Source organism: Sander lucioperca, chromosome 5, assembly GCF_008315115.2.
Source record: "Sander lucioperca isolate FBNREF2018 chromosome 5, SLUC_FBN_1.2, whole genome shotgun sequence".
Taxonomy (NCBI): Eukaryota; Metazoa; Chordata; class Actinopteri; order Perciformes; family Percidae; genus Sander; species Sander lucioperca.
In genome coordinates, this window is record NC_050177.1 from 17,603,056 (window position 1) to 17,626,485 (window position 23,430).

Consider the following 23,430-nt stretch of genomic DNA (forward strand, 5'->3'; position numbering starts at 1 on the left):
CTGTAGATGAGGGGTCCATCCACACTCTGAGGGCCTGTAGCTGAAAGGCTCTGTGATACACTTTAAGGTTGGGGAGGGCCAGGCCTCCGGTGTTTGTGGTGCGATAGTATTTTAGCCTAGGTTGTTTATTATTCCAAATATACTGCAGAATTAAGGTATCGAGTTTCTTCCAGAAATTTATCAGTGGGGGTAAGGGGATCATTGTACTTAAGAAATTCAGACGAGGAACTATGTTCATTTTAACAACAGCAATCCTGGAGCGTAGTGATGCCGGACCAATTGGCCAGATCCCTTTGAACACTACTTAAAGGGATACTTCACCGATTTAGCATTAAGCTTTCTATCAGTAGAAACCCAGTAGTATTTTCGAATGACTGTACAAAGGGAAGGGACCTCGACAGCGGTGTGCAGAAGTTCGAGGCAAGCTAGGTGGAAAGCTAACGCTTGCCGGCCACCTGTTCCATCAATCCTACTTGCAAGTGTCCGCTCATTAGACAACAAACTGGAATACATTCAACTTCAACGAAACTCCCAACGCGAGTTCAGAGACTGCTGCGTTTTTGTTGTTGTGGAAACATGGCTGAATAACAGTGTACCGGACTATCCAGCTACCAGGCCGGCTGCTCTGTCGCCGGTTAAGACTAGTGGAGGTGGGCTGTGTTAACACGGACTTGTGCAGAAATGGGGTGATTTGTATCCAACTAACTGCTAACTGCTGGTGTAGTTTGTGACTGTTAAATACCAACCATTCTACATTCCACGCAAATTTACGGCTGTGTTTATACTCGGTGTTTACAGCCCACCAAGCGCTAATGCTAGAATGCGTTAGCTGAACTTTACAGAGCCTATAATGTGTGTGCACTAGCTAAATGTAGCCTTTTTCGTATGTTGTTTTTATATAATGTCATTTTTATATATTTTAAATGTGTAACACCACTTGAGCCACTGTGAAACGTTGTTTCGTGTATATGGTTGAAATGACAATAAAACACACTTGAGTTGAGTTGAATGCTGCCTCACTGTCTGTCTGTAAGCGGTAGGCGTAGCTTGGGAGTGGACTCCCAAAGCAGCGAAGTGCATTCTGGGATTTGGTGTCTTTCATACATATGAGCCAAAAACACATTTTCTGGCTTATCTCGGCCTAGAAGGCACCAATTTCTAAAATGTAAGTGACCCAATTTAAAGATATAGCCTATTCGTCTTTCCAACGGTGAAATATCCCTTTAATATAGTTTCATAGTTGTCCTGGACAACTCGCTGTAGGGATGCGTGTATGGTGTTGCCCAAATATGTAATTTTGCTTTGGGTTGGTATTGTAACACTAATGGTTGATGCCACATGCCTGTTGTTCAATAAAAGAAGGTTAGATTTATTCCAGTTAATTTTATAGCTGGAGACTGAGCCAAATTCGTTGAAGATCTTAAGAATCTTTGGAATAGAGTCCTCAAGATCAGAAATGTACAACAAAATATCGTCTGCAAATAATGATATTGAGCTGCTATTGGATTTAATCTGGACATTACAGATTTTATTCTGCTTTATGGTTTGGGCTAACAGTTCAAGAGATATTGCAAACAGCAAGGGGGAGAGCAGGCATCCCTGTCGCGAGCCCCGCTCAATGGGAAATGGCTAAGAGTGCAAGGACTATGGACGTGGGATTTGCATATAAAGTACGCACCATGTCAATGAATTTGGCCCCTAAACCAAGCCTCTCCATTACTTGCCACAAGTAGTTCCACTCTAGGCGGTCAAAAGCCTTTTCCGCGTCCACTGATAGAAGCTTCTTCTATTTAATGAAATAGTCTGGTTACATTGTCTGCAGCATGACGCTTGGGTATAAAACCTGATTGGCCGGGGTGGACTAGCTTCTCGATAAAACGCTCTAGGTGGAGAGCCAAGACCTGTTTTTAATGCTAATTTAAGTTCCTCTAACGTTATCGGTTGACCCAGTTCTTCTGCCTCCTCTGGGTCAAGAAGAGGCAGGTTTAGTTCTTTTAGGAACTTCTGGTACTGTGTCGGCTCTGGGTTGCAGGAGGACTCATACAACTTTAAGTTGAAGGATTGAAAAGCGGCGCTGATATCCTTAGGATTTGTTGAGATACCTCAATCTGTGCGGACACTGTTGACAGTAGCTCTGGATTTGTTTGAATTTCAGAGCAAGCAATTTTCTTGGTTTACAGCCGTTAAAATAGTAATTTTGCCTCACTCTCTGCATTATGAACTCAGCTCTCCTTCTTAGATCATTCAGCTCTGTTCGACTTGTGACTAGAAGAGTATGTGTAGATTTAGAAAAACAATTCTTAAGAGACTGCTCTAACGATTTACAGCGTTCTTCCAACTCCGCAATCCTTGCCTCGCTTTTCCTCTTCAAGTTGACTGCGAAGGAAGATGTGAAATCTCTAATAAATCCCTTAGTTGTCTGCCATGTATATGCAGGGTCAGAAACTGAGTCTGTATTAATTGATATAAATTCAGCCAGTTTGGTTCTAAATTCTGCATTAAAGCGGTGTTCTGGAGAACTGGTTATCAGCGCATTGTGATCAAACAGAATTGCTGGTTCTATTGTTATCGTGTGAAACATTGCCTTAAGCTCGCTGGAGCACAAAATATAATCAATGCGGGAGTGGGTGAGGTGACGTGTGGAAAAAAGGTGAATATTCATTGAGAGAGAGCAATTCATTGGTTAGGCGCGGGAAAAAACTCATCATACGTAGAGGGTGCATATACTGAAACAAAGGCTATTTTCCTACTCCTTATCGTGGTACATATATAAGATATCCTGCCTGATAAGTCTTTACTGCTTTTGTCTATGGTGAGTGTGCATTTCCACGACAGCAACACAATGGAGCTCTTGGTTTTGGTGTCGTCACTAGATGAGGCAGTGACCTTGAAGTATTTATTTTGTAGACAATTTACATCTCTTTTACGTAAATGGGACTCCTGTATAAGCGCCACGTCTATGTTTTTCCTTCTTAAATAGTCCAGGAATTTAGCTCGTTTGATCGGCCCGTTTAGCCCCCTAATGTTGACCGAAAGGATTGAAAGCTCAGCCATCTTCAAAATTTACAAGCATACATGTCTTGAGTACCCTACCGGAATTCGCTGACAAACCTGTAGCAAAGGGTGAACTGTTAGCTCTGAGCAAGGTGTGGCGAAAACATAAAAAAATAAATCTCCTAACCCTCTGAGACTGCAGACTCCCTCCCCTATCTGTAAGATGCGTGACTACATCAAACGCAGTTCGCGCAAAACTCCAGCTCAGAACTGCACCTCCTGTCTTAAGTCACAGATTAATTGAAACAGGTCTAGTGAATTCTTATGTTAAACATGAACAATGTTATAAACAGAACTAGGTCTCAACCAGCTATTAAGTTCTGAAATAGGCTATGTGAAAATCAATTTCTGGAATAAGCTATGTGAAAAACACACCAATCTAGTTGGAGCAACAAGCAGACTATGAGCTAACCGTCCGCATCTCTTTCAGTCTGGCTAAATGTTAACAAACATAGCCAGTATTTATCATGTATTTTCAGTCTGGTTGAGTGTCCCTTTAAAGCTTGGCTCCAAAACGTACATACCGTGTCCTCAGGATTTATCATGTTCTTTTCAGCCCTGTTAAATGTCCACAAAACATAAACTGTAGACTGAGTAGCCAGCATTCAAAATTTCTTACAGTCTGGTTAAATGTTCCTTCAAAGGTTGGTTCCAAAACCTACACACAGCGTCCTCCAGTCAAACTCGGTTCAGTAGCCCAGATACCGTTAGTCCACAGGTGCTGAGTCCTCCGGTCTCGGCCCAGGCACATAATGCGAAGTCCTACCCCTGCTAGCTAGCTAGCTCTCCGATTCTCCTCCATTAGTTGTATCTCCTCGTCTGTGTATTCAGGCCCGAATATGTAAAACCTTTAACTTTATGACACACACGTCATATATATATATATATATATATATATATATATATATATATATATATATATATATATTATGGCATGCCGTTCAGGAATTTATTATATATATATGTAAAGTTTGAATATATTGAATGAACCTTGAATAAATACTGTATATAATGAATGAACCTTGAATATATATATAATGAAAGTCTGAATATATTGAATGGACCTTAAATAAATATATATATATATATATATATATATATATATATATATATATATATATATATATATTGCATGGATGTCTGAATATATTGAATGAATGTCTGAATATATTGAATGAAAGTTGAAATGGAATCTGATGTCATTGTCTGCCACCATCTTGTGTTTTCATTGTGATTAATCCTAACTGAAGTGTGACACTATGAGCAAATCAGCAAGAAACCCACTGTCAGCAATTTTGAGCAATGAAGAGATTATTAAAACACTGGCGAATGCATGTACGGGCCAAAACACTGGTTACGGTAACCATATCCAGTACCGTTCTCCCAATGAAGAAGTTTATTCACTTTTTCATCACGTAAGACCGAATGAAAGGAACCTCTCTAGTCAGGCAGGTCCCTTTCATCAGGCTAACGTCAACACGCCTTTCATTCAATATATTCAGACTTCACATATATATAATAATTTCCTATATATATGTGAAGTTTGAAAATATATATATATATATATATATATGGTTCATTCAATATATTCAAACTTTACATATATATAATAAATTCCTATATATATATATATATATATATATATATATTCAAGGTTCATTCAATATATTCAAACTTTACATATATAATAAATTCCTAAACGGCTTGACACACACACACACACACACACACACACACACACACACACACACGCTGAAGTTGACAAAAAAAGAGGAATAAAAAAAACATCTTGGAAATTGATCTTAATGCCTTAATTAAAATATCTCATATCTCACAATTGGCATGGGGTACTTTCCATAAGAGCATCTCTCAATGCAAATCAAACCAGCTATTAGGCTAACTGAAATAAAACCATGCCAATCTCTAGGTATGGTGAAGGGTATGTGATGATGTGGGGCTATTTTAATTCCAAAGGCCAAGGGAACTTTATCAGGATGCATAGAATCCTGGATCCATGAAATAACTGGCCTTTAAAAATAAAAATCTGCCTTCCTCTATGGGAATTTAACATAGGGGTATGTATAAGTATGGCCCCTGTATTTTAAGGAAGAACATTTATTTATTTACAATACATTATTCATTCACAAAAAAAATTGGTGTCCTTAAAAGGTCGGATTTTTCCTCATTTTTTTAATTAAGGCATTAAGATCAATTTCCAAAAGATGATTTTTTTATTCCTCTTTTTAGTCAACTTGACCATGGGTATGAATACTTACGTGCAGCACTGTAATATGTATATGTATGTATGTATGTATGTATGTATGTATGTATATATATATATATATATATATATTTATTTATTAAGGGCTGTCAAACGATAAATTTTTTTTTTTTTTTTTAATCGCGTTTAATCGTCAAATTTCTATAGTTAATCACAATTAATCGCATGTTTTATCACATGAATAAAATTCTATTATTTTGCATTTCAGAACTGTTTTTAAGTACATATTAACAACGGAAAGCCATTTTAGTTACTTTATGAACTTGACTTTAAGATTTGTAATTGTTTATTATTTATTTACTGTAAACAAAAGAAAAATGTGTGAATCTGTCATTATTGCACAATTCCTAACCTAACTAAGATGTAACACTAACACTTTGCTTATACAGTACAAACAAAATGGTCCAAAAACCGGATGAAGGACATTTGTAACCTTTACGTTTTTCTAATAAGGAATGTAACAATTCTCCTGGACAGAAAAGGGGGTGGACAATGTCCCAAATGACAAAAACAGTCATACAAACAACACAGTCCTAAAACCGTATGCTGATATACATAGTCAATATAGTGTGCAGTAACTTCTAAATAATTTTGATTACTCACTGACGTCCAATGATCACCGGTCAATGAGACAGCGTTTGCAGCACTTTGCAGCAGTTCCAGTTGGGCTGCTTTCTCCGTGTCATACAGGCTGTGTATGTGTGAAACTACTGTCCCCCTCGACAACTTTTGAAAAGTAAACTTGTGGACATGTTTTGTGTTTATACTTCAGCATCATGACACTTACTATCTTAGACTTGAAGATGTCAAGCAGGCCAGAGAGGTGGTTATACTGGCTTGGCACCTTTCGGAGGTGGACCATCTCAAAGTCAGTGCGCACACCTGGGCCCTGGCACTCTCCAGCATACACCCGCCTCCACTTTTGCTGGATCTGCACAAACATGGGCACCTGGCTGAGTGCACAAGATAAAGAGGAGTAGGCATTACTATTAAGAATTCATTGTGTTCAATTTATTATTTTTCCTTCACTAGAAGAGGTTCTGAAGTGAAAAGTTGTGAAAGTTGTGGGGAAGTATAGAATGGTGGTACTGGAGTTTTAGTCAATCTCGCAACGTACATAACACATTCAAAATTCTTACATCAATTTCATAATGCATAATAATGCTGCAATATAATTGCTATAAGGCATTATAATGTGATTATAAGTTAATCTAAGTAGGCATTGGAAGCTTTAAGTAAAGTCAAAAACATATTTAAATCTATGTAAAAACACATTTTGTAAAATGTATTTATATGTTCAAAAGGTCATAAAAAAAATTAAAGAGTACTCCAATTTGAAACAACTTTGTGGTAAAGAACAACTGAATAATGGACATTTCACTAATGTAATGTAAAGACTGATTTTACTACCTGAAACCATTTCTAATTCCCCTGTGAAGTGAGCTTATCACTTACTGACATTATTTTTTTGCAAGGATCATAGTGTATTTCTCATGGCTGAAATACATTGTAGCCTACTATTTAAAATCCATTTGGTAACTGAGTGACAGAAAATGGTTAAAATAGCCTATATATTTATGTGTGTTGCCTTGTTTATCTGAACGGGTGGAGAGGCAACCGGTCAGGGAACTAAAGGATAATCCGTTAGTTTAAAATGAAAACGGATTATCCTTCAGTACCCCTAGTTGTGTGTGCTGCATCACGTTGCCTGCATGTTTACAGAGTTGGAAATGTGGCTTAACGTTAGCGCCGGAGTTGTTTATTGTAAATGGATTAAAGCAATAAGCTTTTGGTTAGTAAAGCAAATGCTACATTGTTCAGTATTATTGTATTATCATTTTCAAAGAGATACATGTTAAACTGTAATATTCTAATGTGGGGAATGTGATGTGATTACTTATGTAACGTTAACTTTAATGTATTTTGTCCTCTCACTAGAGAGTGAGCATATTGACAGGACCACATGTAACATGCATGCAATCCTCCGAAAACATGTAATGCTATTGTCATAATGGCTATTATTAGTTGTTTAATTTGTGTTATAAGGTACAATGATGTATGCTGATAATGATTCAGATATTTATATTTAAACTTAAAGTAATGGAACTAGAGTATAATGCAAGGCCTAAACATCATTGATGTATCATTGAGTATTATACTAATGTTATATGTGATGCTTATATTTCGCTATTATGCTTCAGTATAAAAATATTGTTGGACAACAAATAGACAAACAAATCCTTATGATTCCTGTTTACATAAAACAGGTCAGGTCCTATGGTTAGAGTGATAACCAGTTTTGAAGATCCATTCCTATCAATCCTCCCAGTGTGATTCTATCTGGAACAGAGAAGTGACTCATCTAATATTCCACCTGGTGGTAGGGTGGTGACAGTCACTAGGACTACTATACACATCTACAGGGTGCACTTATCACAAAAAAACTGTCCCAGGAACATTTAAAGAACTACAGACAGTGAAATGGACATTGAAAGTGATCACAAAACAGATTTGACGGACTATCGAAAAAACTAAAGACTCTAATTTAAAAAGCAGTTTTTTTTATTTTCATTATTATGTTATTCAAATGTCTGAGTTATTAACTGCAAATTTAAGCTACTAAATGTAACATTTTGCAATTAACATTGTCTGTGCACTTTAATTTATTGTCATAACACTATATGTTTGATAGCTCCTTAGGAACCTAGAGCAAAGGTGATTTTACCAAAATAGGGGTTAATTTAGTGTTTAGAGTGGGTAAAGTTTGGGGGAAACGTCACATTAGTGAAACGTAAATGTCCATCATTCAGTTGTGTTAAATTGTAGTACCTCAACTGTACCAGTAGAGTACTTATTGTCTGTTATGCTGTAATTTACAGCTACAGGTGAAGTAGAAATGGTTTCAGGTATTATCTATAATTTCAGTCAATTAAATCTTTGCATTACATTAGTGAAATGTCCATCATTCAGTTGTTCTTTACCAAAAAGTTGTTTCAAATTGGAGTACTATTTCTATTATGACCTGTTAAACAAATACATTTTAAAAGTTGTCTGTGTTCTTCTTACATAGATTTAAATATTTCTATTTCACTTTACTTAAAAGGTAACAATGACCACTTATAGTGAATAATAACCTGCTTGTAAGGTATTATATCTACCTTTAGAATTTCATTCGTTAAAATGTGCAATATGTAACATATTTACTGTATTAAATCCAGAAATGACCAGAATGTCATCAAATATTTAGGAAATATGACAAATTGAAATAATATGTTTTCTGACAACAATGCTAACGCCAGTATTTTCTAAATTTCCGTTCCATGACAGAATGTCTGTTTGTGTTTTGGCCTGTGGCTTATTATCAACTGCCCATTTTGACAGCCTGGTCGGGTTGCCAGATATACCTGTAAAAACGCAAACCCATGCTACAGCCATGGAAGCAGCAAACAAACAAACGAGATCAATGGAGATAGATTCTACCCGACCTATAAAAAAAAAAAACCTCTGTTGTTGTTTCTAAACAGTTGCATGACCAGAGGCGTAATGAAACCCAGGTAAATATTGGAGATGTATTTGAAAGACGGAGACAGCTTAGAGCCCATAAGGACACTAAGTTGGCTAATTTCCTCGTGAACAGGTAAGCATTAAGCTTCAGGCTAATTAAGTAATTAACCAAAAAAAGTATGTCTGTCTGTCGGGTAGCGAGGACAGAGAGGTAGTGGTGTTTTTAACGGTTGTTGCTGTAATTTTATGGCAAAAAAGTGTGTCTGTCAGTCGGGTATAGAAGGCGGCAAGGTCATGATGTTTTAGCGGTTGTTGCAGTAATTTTATGCTGAGAGACAGACAGAGCTCCGCGTGAGCACGGGCTTTTATGACTGTCAACAGAGCCAGCATCTAACATTAGCTACTCCGCCGCGCTGTGGAGTAATGTCTGGCTATGTGAGACTAGCGTCTAGCAACATTGTTGGATGGTGCCTTCTCAACCTGGCAACCCCCGTGAACTTCCGATACTGGAGAGGAGGGGCAAGAGGAGACGACTCTCTCCAGTATTTTGAATTTCGACTGCAGTAACTATTTCAAACATTAGCTGCCAATATTACATTATGCACCTTTAAAGCACCCAATGACCACTCAGAGTAACTTATAACCACATTATAATGCCTTACAGCAGTGATTATTATGCATTATAAATTGATTAATGTATTACAATTATAAGCATTATAATACACTATGAGCCTGGAAAGAAAATGGTAGTCAGGGAGTGACTAGCAATTATAGAGTATTAGACTTACTTGACCTTATGTCATAAAATGCTTTATGATGTGTTATTGTTTTAAAGCATAATGACTATTTACAAATGCTTATAACTATACTTATATATTGTTATAAGCAGATTATAAACTCATTATGAATGTGTTTATATAATGCATTATAGATACAAAGTTACCAGAAATTATAGAATGATACTTGACCTTATAACTTATTATAACAATGCTTTATGTGTTATTAAAGCATTATGATTATTCACAAGCTTGCTTATAACTATACGTATAGTGTTATAAGCAGATAACACATAACTGTGTTTATAATGCATTATAGAGACAGGCTTCATAGAAAGTGTTACCAAAAGTTTTGCAGCTGTAGAATCATTTTGTGCATGTGTAATTCAAATTTCTGGAGGAATATTTTCAACAGTTAACAGTGAGGTTTCACAATGTCTGAGCGACTAACACACATATTTTTCGAACCTGAAGTTACAAGCACAAGCCATGAGTTACAAGTACAAATTTTGACCCTTTTGTTTTAACGCATGAGCTGACTAGCCAATCAGCATGTTGCCCACTGACCACCCAATCAGAGGAGAAATCAAACTGTCCAATAGGGGGCAAAAGGTTGTGCTCTGTTTACTCCGTCCATCTGGAACATGCTGGAATCAACAGAGGAACCGAGCAGACTCTTTCGCCATTCGGTCTGTTGTGGCAACGCCGCCGAATATCCAGAAGTTAAAGCCCGAGCAAGAACAATCTTTGCTGAGTTTTGTTGGTGGCCATGATGTTGTGGCCCTCCTCCCCACAGGGTTCGGGAAAGGTTTTCCAGCTCGCTCTGTTAGCGGTGAAGGAGTTGGCTAAGGTTAACGCTAGCGGTGTTAATGCTAATAGCCTTGACGGTCTCCCCTCTTGTTGCACATGCGCATGACATACATCACGACCAAATGTTAGCAATTGGTTATGGCAGATCCAGAGTGGCTCTGGGCATATCCAATAGTTTTAAACTTCAACAAAGTACCCGCCTTCAAAGAAGTTTCAAGCTTTCAAGTTTTATTAGGCACAAAGTATCACAGCATGTTCCATAAAAAAAAAAAAAAAAAAAACAGGGTATCAGTAAGTATTTTTTACTCAAGTACTGCACTTGTCAAAATACCAAAAAAAATACTCATCAGATTGTCTCGCATGGAAATCAGCATTCCCTAAAAAAATAATGTGGGGAACTGCATGGATAAATCAATGTTTTGTGAAGTTCGGTCCAGTAAGGTCTTATGACTGGGCACTCCCAAATATATGCCAGTGGTTGGCCTCCTGCCAACGATGTTTGTACTCTCACTGTCTTCTGGTATCCCCTAAATCCTTAAATTCTGCCGCCTTGCTCGACCCTCCTGGTCTATCTCCTGGTTTCATTTATTATTGCTGTGCCTGGTCCAGTCGTATGTTTGATCTCTTCAGCTCTTTTCTGAACTTCTGTAGTTCATTGAAAATACATTGTAAGCTAACGTCGGGGTTAGTTCAAAGAGCTGCTTCGGCTGCCTTGCCTCGGAATCATTTCTAACATGTTCATCATTATCCCACCTAGTCTAGTAGTAACCCCCTTTGTCATTATTTTGAGGGTTATTTCACAAAACTGTCAGGGAGCTCGAGAATTAGGCTGTCATCCTTTCAGTTACGGAACCGGAAACCTCCGCAAAATTGGTATTGTAACTGAAATTTACCTAACCTAATCGAAAATGTAATCGAATCGTGAGCTTGTGAATTGGAATTGAATCGATTTGGGAAATCATTGGCAAAACCCAGCCGTCTAAAGTATATTACGCCACTGTACACCAAGTTATAGACTTACTATTGTAGCAAACGTTCAGATTTTAAGATTGAATCATGTTAACAAAACAAAATATTTATCACGTTGTGCAGCATCGTACAGTCCAAAAAGAGCATATGTAGTTGGTTAAGGAACCAATAAGCAGAACCAACATTTTTCTTTTATTTTGGAACTGGATTTTGGTTCCCGACCCTACTACCTACTGCCTTTAGTGATGAAGGTGACTTACCAGCCACTGTTGGCCAGAGAAATGGAGATGGAGCTGAGAAGCAGATTGCATTTGGACTCGCTGATGATTGCCTCGCAGTTGGTTCCAGGGTTGATGACCACAAACTCTCGTATACCATACCTGTTAGCAGAGACACAATTACAGCAAAACATTGCAACTAGTTTGAATCTCTTAAGCGTGGTATATGTCAATATTAGGGATGCACAGAATCCAGGACTCGGCCGAATATTGGGCTTTTTAACAGGGTTTCGGTTTCTGCCGAACCTTAAAATGTTTTCCCCGGAACCGAACCCAACGCTTGCACTACGCGCGCTACGCTGGTCGACGTAATGACGCCACCATTGATTACGGGAAGGTGTTTACATAGGTGGACCGTTAAATGCAGTAGGCTGTGAGAAAGAGAAAATGGAACTTGTGAGCAGAAAAAGTATTGTTGGCAGTACTTTCAGTCAAAAGAAGGTGATTCAAGTCGAGCTACATGTTCAATTTGCAATGCCGATTTGTCTCGTGGTGGCAAGGACTTTAAACAATACACAATATCACAGCTGTTAAAACATTTGCGTATGAAACATCCGAAAGAATACGAGTTGTGCGTGAAGGAATCTATAGACTACGGCCGGCTGCTGCTCGCTAACATTAGCTTTCTAATTTCACCCACCCAACATGCCTTCATCATACATATTGTCACTCATCTGGCGATAGCGATGTGCTTTCCTACAATGTGAAAAGTGTGAATTCAACATTAAGTTGTTACATTTAACCATTTTAGAGGCTGTGGACGTTGTTTACTTCATTAATGTGTTTACTGTGTTAATGGACTGAGGATGGAAGTAGGATTCGGTATTCGGTTTCGGATTCGGCAGAATCTTAACCAGTGGATTCGGTATTCGGCCAAACCCCAAATATCTGGATTCGGTGCATCCCTAGTCAATTGTCAGTCATAGCTGACATTAGCTTAATACAGTATTTCATGATACATTTGATGTACTAATCCCAAGCCATTGTTTTAATGTGCATATAGGGGAAAAATAACTTGATAATTACATTGAAATACCATACTATTTAACGTAATTCATTCAGTTTGAAAACAGTGTTCATGTTAGCCATTTTTTGATTGGAAGGGGGGTTATTTTGTTTTGCCCTAGGCAATCAGTAGTGAATGACATATCCATCCCACTAATTTCCTACTTAAAACGACACTGAAGCTGTAATAACACTGCTAGGAGCAGTTTGTACAATATTGTATGGGGCATCCTGGTGGTTGAATGGGTAAGCTATGTTCCAAGTTCCATTCTTGTCGTAAGTCATCTGCCTTTTTTCCTCTCGTGTTTTTCCTTTCTCTTTACAGTACTATCAAATAAAAAAATGGCAAAACAAACTTCAAAAATATATGCATCAATTAAATGTTGTTCTTTAAGCTGAATCCCCTTGTCCATACGTTCCGTTGATTTTCATGGCTATGTCTCTGTTGCGTTTTATTTGGCCTCGCCATAATTAATCTTGCCAACAAAGCTCTGATTGGTTGACTGCATTTCCAACAGCCATCAATGAGCAATGCCTTAATTAAAAATCCAATTAAAACTGACCATGACCCTAAGTAGCTTCTTTAAGTCAATTTCTACAGCTGAACAATTCAGACACATCCTGATGTGGAAGGAAAAACTGTGCTCTCACTGTCCTCACAGTCAATGCTTGACAAAAATATAGACAGGAAGCAGTGTATTGTGTCATTAATACAGTTAAAATAAGTGGGAAGCCAGGTAGCTAACGTGATTGAGTGTGAGTACTATTTATTAAGGCTCAGTCCTTACCACAGTGATTCCAACCTTTGGCCCTTTGCTGCATGTACCCCTCTCTTTCCCCCTTTTCCTGTGTTCAGCTTTCCAATCCAAAAAAGCCCCCCAAAACATGATCTTCAAAATCAGTAAGCCATGCCCTAAAATAAGGTTTAGGTAGGAGTCACATCTGATTACTGATATGCTGCATTTGAATGATTTTACAGCCACTAGGATTGAATGTAATTAAGAAGGGCTGTAACAGTATGTGTATTCGGCTCAAACTGTTTTGGTACAGGACTTTCAGTATGCCACGTCTAAATAAAAGCATATGGTTAAAGTGCTTGAGCTCCGCTACATGTGCCTTTATGTGCGCATTTTAGTCAGTCCACTGTGTAGGGTTGGGTACCGAACTCTGTACTTTTTTTGGGTACCGACCGAATAACGTGGGTACTACCGAGGACAGATTCCCGTTAAGTGAAACAGCGCCAAATTTCGGTACCTGAGAGCGCCTAAGTGCGGGCTTATCTGTCCTCTCTGCACGTTAAAGGAGAGCAGGGCTCCGACACACGGACGCACGCGAAAATGTTCTAAATAAATACAATATTGTTCTAAGTAAATAGGATAAATAGGTTTGGCATTATTATATTACAACTGAAATTATTTATTTGTTATTACAGAGGGAAAGTAGAAAAAAAAAAGGTACCATTGAGTACCGGAACTGAATTTAAGGTACAGGTACAGGTATCGGTACTGATAAACATGTGCATGTGCCTGGCCTGTATAAAAGAGCAAGCTGCTCAGAATTATCGACAGGTCAGAGTTAGAAGTGAAAAAGATTAGCTGTCAATTCTGTGCTTGGAAGCAAGCACATCTGGCTGTAGATAATTAAAAACAATTGATATCTTATAATCCTTTAATTTGTCTTTAACTTGTTTTAATTTTAAATTATTATGCGTTTGTTTTATGTCTGCAACCATGTTATTTGTGCCGCTGTCTGTCTTGGCCAGACACTCTTTCAATGAGTCTTTACTCTTTGTTAAATAAAAGGTTACATTTAATTAAAAAAAATTTAAAAAACAGTAGTTAACTAACATTTGTTATATTTGAGTGTCTTAACTGTTACAGTAAGAATTATGGCCAATAAATGAATTAATGTTTTTCAAAATACATTACAAATATATATTTTCTGCATTTTCTTGTTGTACCGAAAACATACCAAACTGTGAATTCTGTTACGGTCAAACCCCTATTTTCTGCGTAACCTGATTTTTCTTTGCATGAAACATATAAATGGCAGAACTCACCATCTGACAAGGCAGTGGGCTCGAGGAGGAAAGTCATTGTTCATACACAGAAGGTCCTGCATTGCCAAGGGAAAGGTATCTGGACACAAGAACAAGAGTTATGTCAAACACTTACTGTTAGAGGGATGACTTGTGTGCATTTTCTCACCTGTTAACTTTTGCCTATTATTGTTATTAAAAACAGTCAACATTCACTCTAAGTATGAGATAAATAAGAAAAGCAAGGAGGCTAACAGGGAATGTTGTGTGGGGAAAATAGTGAATTGTGTGCTGAAACCAAATAATGAAACTAAGGAGTTTTTAAAAAAGGAAGGAAAGTAAAAAACTGTAAAAGTTCTTTATTTCTCATTACACTCCATTAGAATGACTAACAAGCAGTAGTATTTATTGATGTAGCTAGGTATATTTTTGACTCGTCTGAAATCCTTTTACACCATAAGAAAAAGAACATGAGAATACACAACCATAAACATTAAGATAAAGTGCAACTGCTAAAACACTGCCAATAGCTTCTAATCATTAATCAGGTAAGCTACATATTATGGCACATTCAGACATAACTGTACCTTCCTCAAGCTTGTCCTTCCCATTGTCCTTCTCACATTCTTGTTTCAGGAAGTAATGAGTTATGTAGAACTTAAAGTCAGCAAAATTAATATCCTGAGACTTCTCCTCCCAGGTGCCACTAGTGTATTCACCCTGTGTTCAAATAATGAAGCATCATAACAGTTAAGAACGTACTGGCAGCATACTGCTCACTGGTGTTATTCAGCTAAATATTTGAGGCTTAATGACAGTAGAATACCTTCTCAGGGGCCAAATGTCTTGAAGAGTTCCCAATCAGCTTCCAGTCATTTAGCACTTCCTCGACTCTGGACACAAACCTTCAAGTAGACAAAATGAGTTTATCACACACATATATACACATATATACACATACATACACATACATACATACATACATACATACACACACACATACATACATACATATACATATACACACACACATACATACATACATACATACACACACGCTCAAACAAAATCTTAAGACCGGGGGAAACATTGCAAGTTTTCCGCATTTCGCGCTAGTGGATCATAACCGGGTTGTAAGCACTGCTTCAAAATGCCAAAAGAAGAAACAAGAGCAAGAGACAAAAAAATAGAGAGTAGGCAATTTATTGAAAACTGCATTTAAACTTAAACAGGCTGTTCATCAGTTGATCAAAAGTTTAAGACCAAAAGGCATAAAAAGGTAAAATCTGCACAAAAATATGGCTTTCGTGTCATTGTTCTTCAGGCAGTCACACTGTCATGATCTCCTGATGGCAAAGGCAAAAAGGCTTTCTCTCTTTGAACATGGCAGGATTGTTGAGCTGCACAAGCAAGGCCTCTCGCAAGAGCGCCATCGCTGCCAAGGTTGGACGCAGTAAGACAGTAATTTTACATTTCTTAAAAGATCCTGAGAGTTATGGGACAAAAAAGTCAAGTGGTAGACCCAAATAAATTTCACCTGCACTGGGCCGCAGGATCCGACGGGTTGTCCGTGAAGACACAGGTCGATCCTCGACCCAAATTAAGGCCCTTACTGGTGCTGACTGTAGCCCAATAACCATAAGACGTCATCTGCGAGAAAAGGGCTTCAAGAACAAAAAACGTCTTCAAAGGTCTCCTCCCACGCCACAAATTTGCCCGTTTGGAATTTGCAAGGGAGCACCAAACATGGGACATTGAAAGGTGGAAAAAAGTTTTATTCTCTGACGAGAAAAAATTTAACCTGGACGGTCCTGATGGCTTTCAATGTTACTGACATGAGAAGGAGATCCCACCGGAGATGTTTTCTACGTGGCACAGTGGAGGAGGCTCCATCATGATTTGGGGTGCTTTTTCCTTCAATGGGAAAATGGAGCTTCAGGTTGTCCATGGGCGTCAAACGGCGACTGGCTATGTGGACATATTGCAGTGGGCGTCCCTCTTGACTGAGGGCCCCCGTCTGTGCGGTAATGACTGGGTCTTTCAACAGGACAACGCTGCAATTCACACCACCCGCCTGACGAAGGACTTCTTCCAGGAGAATAGCGTTGCTTTTTTGGACCATCCTGCGTGTTGCCCTGATCTTAATCCCATTAAGAACATTTGGGGATGGATGGCAAGGGAAGTTTACAAAAACGGACGTCAGTTCCAGACCGTGGATGCCCTTCGTGAAGCCATCTTCACCACATGGAGCAACGTTTCCAGCAGCCTCCTGGGAACAGTTGCATCAAGCATGCCGAAACGAGTGTTTGAAGTGATCAACAAGACACTTTTAGTTCTGTTGTGGGTTTATTTTTGGGCTATGGTCTTAAACTTTTGATCAGCTGATGAACAGCCTGTTTAAGTTTAAATGCAGTTTTCAATTTATTGCTAAGGCCATATGGTCAAAATTAAATGATTTAATAATAATGTATAACAATAACTTATTTCACTAGTAAATTGCTGTTGAACGACAAAAACAACCACCAGGTGGGAAAAGGACATTTACAATAACTTCAAATGCACCACGAGGCTGTAGTTTACCAGTTTCATTGAACGCACCGTCTGTGTTGTTTGTCAGCATTTTTTTTTTTTTTAAGATTATTTTTTGGGGCTTTTCCCTTTATTTTTGAAAGTGGATAGACATGAAAGGGGGAGAGAGATGGGGGATGACACGCAGCAAAGGGCAGCAGGTCGGAGTCGAACCCTGCGCCGCTGCAGGACTCAGCCAACATGGGGTGAACGCTCTTACTGAGTGAGCTAGAGGTCGCCCCAGCTGTCAGCATTTTAACTGTGTTTAATTCAGCTACTAGCTAGCGGTAGGCTAACGTTAGCAGCTGTCGAGTATAGTGTTAACTAGCGTCACATGCAGCGGTGTTTGTGTTGCCGTCTGTTTCAGAGCATCAGAGAGAAGAGAGCAGACATATCAGTGGCACCAGATTTCGGTAGCCAGGGTTGGCAGGAAGAAGACTTTTACAAGTAAATGTTCCAATTAATGATCCAGGCAGCACATTCTCGTCTCCCTCCTTCATTTTACAGTCCAATGGTGGCTAGAACGGCTGGAATGGATTAATCTGCGTTTTTTTTTTTTAAACGCGTTATTTTTTCTCAGATTAATTAATCGAAATTAACGCGTTATTTTGACAGCCCTAATATATATATATATATATATATATATATATATATATATATAGTTTTATGTAATATATATGTATATGAAATGTCATGAAGTAGCAATTACTCACAATACAACAGTACAGTACTATACTACAGTACAATGACTCTGCAGGGCTGTCTACTTTACTGAACTCAAACGAACGGTCATCCACTCTCTCTCCCCTTTGAGAGTAAGCAAATGTAACAGTAACAGGATACCAATCACACAAAGTCATGACAACCAAATAAATACAAGTACAGCATTTTCTCCTCATGCAGAAAACACTATCTTTCTCATACTGCCCGTGGCTGCTGCACCGGTATTCACCCTCTGAGATGCTCTGTTGGAGTGCCTGTCTCTTTAAGCCCCCTCCCTAAAAAGCCCAGTCTGCTCTGATTGGCCAGTGTGTTTCCTGGAATCTCCGCTCCAGTTTGGTTTGACTAGTAGCAGCTGGAGCTACTGCAAGGGAGTATATAGCAGGCTATAGACTTTGTACTGTGAAAAATAATAAAGGCTTCTAAACCAAATACTACACAATCGGAAATGTCCCAGCAATAATGTGACCCGAAATTGGGGAGAAATGACCAACATTGGCCGCCAAGATGACATCTTATACAGCATGTAGCTACTGTAGTTAGCAGTGGACACTAATGGCGCTTTTCCATTACATGGTACCTGCTCGACTTGCCTCGACTCTACTCGCCATTTTTGGTTTTCCATTACGAAAAAAAGTACCCGGTACCTGCTAACAGGTACTTTTTTTAGTACCTCCTCAGTCAAGGTTCCAAGCGAGCTGTGGCGAGCCGAAAAGGTGACGTGAAAGCGACAGACAGACCTGAACAAACCCGCTATTTTTAAACAGTTTAGCCAGCTGTTTTTTTTTTTTGCTGCCTCCAGCTTCTTTAGAAACTAAATGTGTCTTCTGGCAACAACTCACCTTCCACGTTCTGTGTATGTGTCGCGTTAGGTCACAGTAGTTTACTACGGCGCTGCTTGTTTACAGTTCTGCGGAGGCTCCAGCAGAGCTTTCGCCGTATCCTACGTACACACACACACACGCTGGCTCGACGCACAAACCAGCTGACAAATGTATACATCAGGCCACATATTACATAGGCTACGGTGAAAGCTCTGCATGGAGCCTCCACAGAACTGTAAAACAAGCTCAAATGGCCTGATGTTATACTTGTGCGCTGGTGTGTGCGTCGAGCCGGCAAGACGACCAGCCACGCTGAGGTGGTACTAAAATCTGCAATGGAAAACGGACGCACAGCGTGTCGAGGCGAGTAGAGTCGAGTCGAGCAGGTACCATGTAATGGAAAAACGCAATAATATAGCAGCACTTTCTACAGTCAAAAATCACAGATATAGGCTTTTAAACCAAGTACTTTATAACTGAAAATGTTTCAGGAGTAATGTGACCTGGAATTGGGGAGAATTTAACAACATTGGCAGCCAAGAGGACATATTTAACTGCTGTTAGCATGTAGCTACATGCCACAATGTTAACACCGCCGTATGAAATTTTGGCAACGTTTAACATGAAAATACGACATTATAACATTGTAGTTATGATATAAAATACTAGGGGTGTTAAGATTCACCTATACAAATCAGTATCTGGTTGTATTATCACAGATACGGCTACACTGATACACAGACCCCTATGAGAAGCCGCCTAGGTCAGTTTGAATACTTTACTTGCACATACTGTACATATACTGTATACTTCACTTGCACATACATATATACTGGTAATAAACACTTGCACATACATATATACTGGTGCTAAACACTTGCATATACATATGAGTATGTATGTGTGTGTGTGTGTGTGTGTGTGTGTTTAAGTATGTGTACTGTATGTGCATTGGGTTGTACTTATTTATCCCAACTTTGTGACGTTAACTTGAAGTTTGTACAACAAGGTGTCAATAACATTAATGAAGAAGTTGAGACAGGTGGAGGAAAAATGCATTATGGCAGCCAATAATGCAGCTCAGGTAAAGACGTCTCAGGAGTTATGAGCAAGCAAAGAAACAGCTTTACCTGAGCTGCATTATTGACCGCCCTAATGGACTACTTCCTGAGTCCTATGTTTATGCATAAGTAATAAACACAAGTAAGTAAAGTAATTAATAAATAAGTCACTATGTCAGCAAATTTACCAATGGTCTTGGACAAAAAAAGTTTTTTTTCCTCGAACATGGTATGTCATTTTGTCGACGATCCCGTTGATGAAGAAGCTGTATTACTTCGCAGGAAGTTAAACACACGTCAGTTTTTTTTAACAAAATTGGTGATGCGGCGCATATTAGTACAGCCACTGTATACAGAGCCGTCAAAAAAGTGTGCCTCGCTCTGAAACGTTTTTTTTAAATGTTTTTGTAGTGTTCCCTGGACACAAACCAGCCATTAAAAAGAAATACATGACTTAAAATTATAATTCTGTTAATGACATGGTGCTGCAACCTCAGAATGGGATTAGTATCTTACTTCTTCGCCCGAAGGATTGCACCTTGATGAAATTACAGGTGTAATATAGGGCCCTATGATTTCCGCGATGCAGAAAACATGGACGGAATCGCGGAATCTACACATGAAAATGGAATTCTGTTATACACGCGGAATTGCACGGAATTTGCATATATTTTGTTGACATTAAATAAACGATTTTCTTTTACTTCCTTCTCATTTTTCAGTTTAAAACAAGCGTAGAAAGGTCTCAAAAACAAGCAGAGACAGATCTCTACCTAAACCGTGGCCAAATGGCACAGCCTGTTGCCTAGTAACCATACGTCATCACGTTCACGTTGAGTTTGTTGCAAGGGAAAAAATGACGAAGCAAGTGGCACATAAGACAACAGTGGCAAAAAAATTAAGAAACTCTGAATTAACTGCTAAATAACGGGCTGAACAACACCCCGACTACTATGAATCTGGACAACGACTGTTTTCTAAGTTTTGTCAACATACTGTTGACTGGACACGCAAAGACACATGTAACGACCATTTGAAATCAAAAGCACCCAGAAGGCCACATGCATGTTAAAACACATTGTATTCTTTTCAGCACTTTACTCCAACAACAATTTCATATTTTCATGTTGTGCTGTAAGGTTTGATCTCATCTTATGTACTTGTTTTTTTTCTTATCTTCTTGTCTTAACACTTTTGTTTGGAGACAGTTGTGGGAAATATTTGTTTAGAGTGATAAAAAAAAAATTCAAAAGAAACATAGTGAAAAGCAATTGACATGTTTGATGCAAGTACTGAAAGACCAGTGTGAGTAAATAGACATAAGTTTTATTTTGGTGAAATTGTCTTTGGTTAAAAGGTGTGTTTCTGTATACATTTTCCGTGACAAAAAGAATCCTGATAAACCATTAAGAGAGTAAATGTTCTGTTAATATTGTTGGTTTCAGGCATTTCATGCATTGTGAGTAGGTCTTCACAATACATTAATGGACTAAAACATGATTTGTTGGCATGGCACGTTTAGTCATTAACCAACAAGAATATATGTGTAGGTAAGTGTTAATATTAAGCTTTTTTTAGGGCTTCACAACACTGGATTATTTATTTGCCTACAAATTACACAATGTAAATTAATCACACTCAACCATTTTAGTGTGTGAGATAATTCGGATTGTCTTTGTTTCTCAAAGGCAGAGCAGCATACCCTGGGCTCGGTTTACACCTATCGCCATTTCTAGCCACTGGGGGACCTATATTCTCAGAAAGGCGAAGCATTTCTACTCTCTGCTCGGGGCTTCTCAGGTGCTGCAAGCATATCACTCCGCCCAAGTAACAGAAGTAGCACTGCTTCAACTTTCTGAGAATATAGTTCCCAGTTTATATACGGTTAGAAGATGGCTGTGTCTCATGTGACCTTGTTATTTGTACACGCTGTGACTATACAAATCACAACATGTAAATAGCAACATGTTGGCGTTATTTTGTCACTTATTCGGAGCAGTAGGCTAGTTGGAACCGATTACCTTCAGGATCCGTGGTAGGCTAAGCTACCGGTGGAGCCGTCGGAGAGAGTTACAACACGCACAGAGATGAGACGGGTATGTATGGCCTTATCTAACTCTGGGGGTTACGGTGAATAAGCTAAAGTCCCAATAAGTCAGCGTGTTCCTTTAATACCTCCATGGTTCAAACTTGCTGTATGTAAGTATTCCAACCGATTTGTTTGTGGTTGTTGCCATGGTGAATCGTAGTATCATGGCTCCATTCATGCTGCCTTTTTATAGTGGTGGTGCACAGGCTTAACTCTGAGTCAACCTACTCTGAGTTGATTGAACCAACTCAAATCAGCTGTTCTGGAACCAAAAACTCAGAGATTCCCATCTCAGGGTAAATCAACTCAGAGTTCAGGATTAGACTCAGCATTTGTTAAACCTCCTTCCTGAAACGGGCCCCTGAAGTTACCTCGGTAACCCCAAATCTTGCTACGTAGTACGGGCCTCAGCTCGACGCGATCTTGCAATGATTATATTTTTTTTACATTTCTTTTTTCGTAGATGGCTGTGATGTAGTGCTTACCATTATATTCGCCATAGTAGCTATGAGATGCGATCTAAAAATCACCAGTAATATGTTTATGAATGTGATTGTGTGACGAATCTGGTGACAGAGGCCACACCTGCTGCTGTTGTTAGGTAAACACAACATACGGAAACCAGTTTAAAATCCAGCAGGAACACATCCCCGTACTAGCTGCTGTACTGATTACTCGTAATAATAAGTATAACTTATTGTGTATTTTAGCCTAAACTAGTAATTTTGATCAACAGAATGACAAAAAATCTTACCGTTCCCAGTCCGACGCGGTGGTGAAATCGGTGATCTCAAACACCTCTGACTCGGGCTGAAAGAGAAAGAAACAGGTTAAGATTAAACATATATTCGGTTCTGCTGTTATGAGATGCGCGTTTAGACAACAACGCTGACATCCTGCACCGAATTACTTAGCTAAATTGACTCACATCACTGTCGGCAGCCATGTCGATGTTTTGTTGTTGTTCTTCTTCTTCGTCCACTTCCTGCATAATTTTTCCGGCAGCTTAGCAAGCCCCCAGGAACAGCGCCATGTATTAAAGCAATCATGGGCTTAGCGGCCAACTGTGGAATTGCAACCCTCTGGCCGAGATAGACTTTTCCCATAGAGTTTGCATAGCGAAAGAAACGTCTATATTTCAGCGGATAAGCTGTGTGTGTGTGTGTGTGTGTGTGTGTGTGTGTGTGTGTGTGTGTGTGTGTGTGTGTGTGTGTGTGTGTGTGTGTGTGTGTGTGTGTGTGTGTGTGCTGGCTGAAAACCCAGTTTGAGGACTTGCCACTTTTGCAAAGCTGAGTAAGCTTTATATTTGCTTTATGAAATTGTTAATGAAATGTTGTATTGTTCTGTTAACTGAAGTAGAAGAAGAAGAAGCTGGCTTGTATTACTGTTTTTATGTGGAAAATAAACCTCAGTTTTTTATGTGCTAGTGGAAAATAAAACCCAGTTTGTGGCC

General features: G+C 38.9%; 1 protein-coding gene across 3 annotated transcripts in view; it reads right to left on the reverse strand.

Annotated features, from left to right (window-relative positions):
- rab3gap1 (RAB3 GTPase activating protein subunit 1) overlaps positions 1-22,978 on the reverse strand; it is a 119,614-nt gene extending 96,636 nt beyond the window's left edge. For 2 of the 3 annotated variants that reach the window (XM_031323993.2, XM_031323992.2), the window contains exons 1-7: positions 22,906-22,978; positions 22,732-22,787; positions 15,542-15,620; positions 15,303-15,435; positions 14,737-14,815; positions 11,655-11,774; positions 6,123-6,288 (exon numbers count right to left, since the gene is read on the reverse strand). In XM_031323993.2, the coding sequence (XP_031179853.1) occupies positions 6,123-6,288; positions 11,655-11,774; positions 14,737-14,815; positions 15,303-15,435; positions 15,542-15,620; positions 22,732-22,787; positions 22,906-22,968 (696 nt within the window). In that variant the 5' untranslated portion in view covers positions 22,969-22,978. The remainder of the gene's footprint in view (positions 1-6,122; positions 6,289-11,654; positions 11,775-14,736; positions 14,816-15,302; positions 15,436-15,541; positions 15,621-22,731; positions 22,788-22,905) is intronic. The other variant, XM_031323994.2, reaches the window with a different exon arrangement.
- Positions 22,979-23,430: the final 452 nt, after the last annotated feature.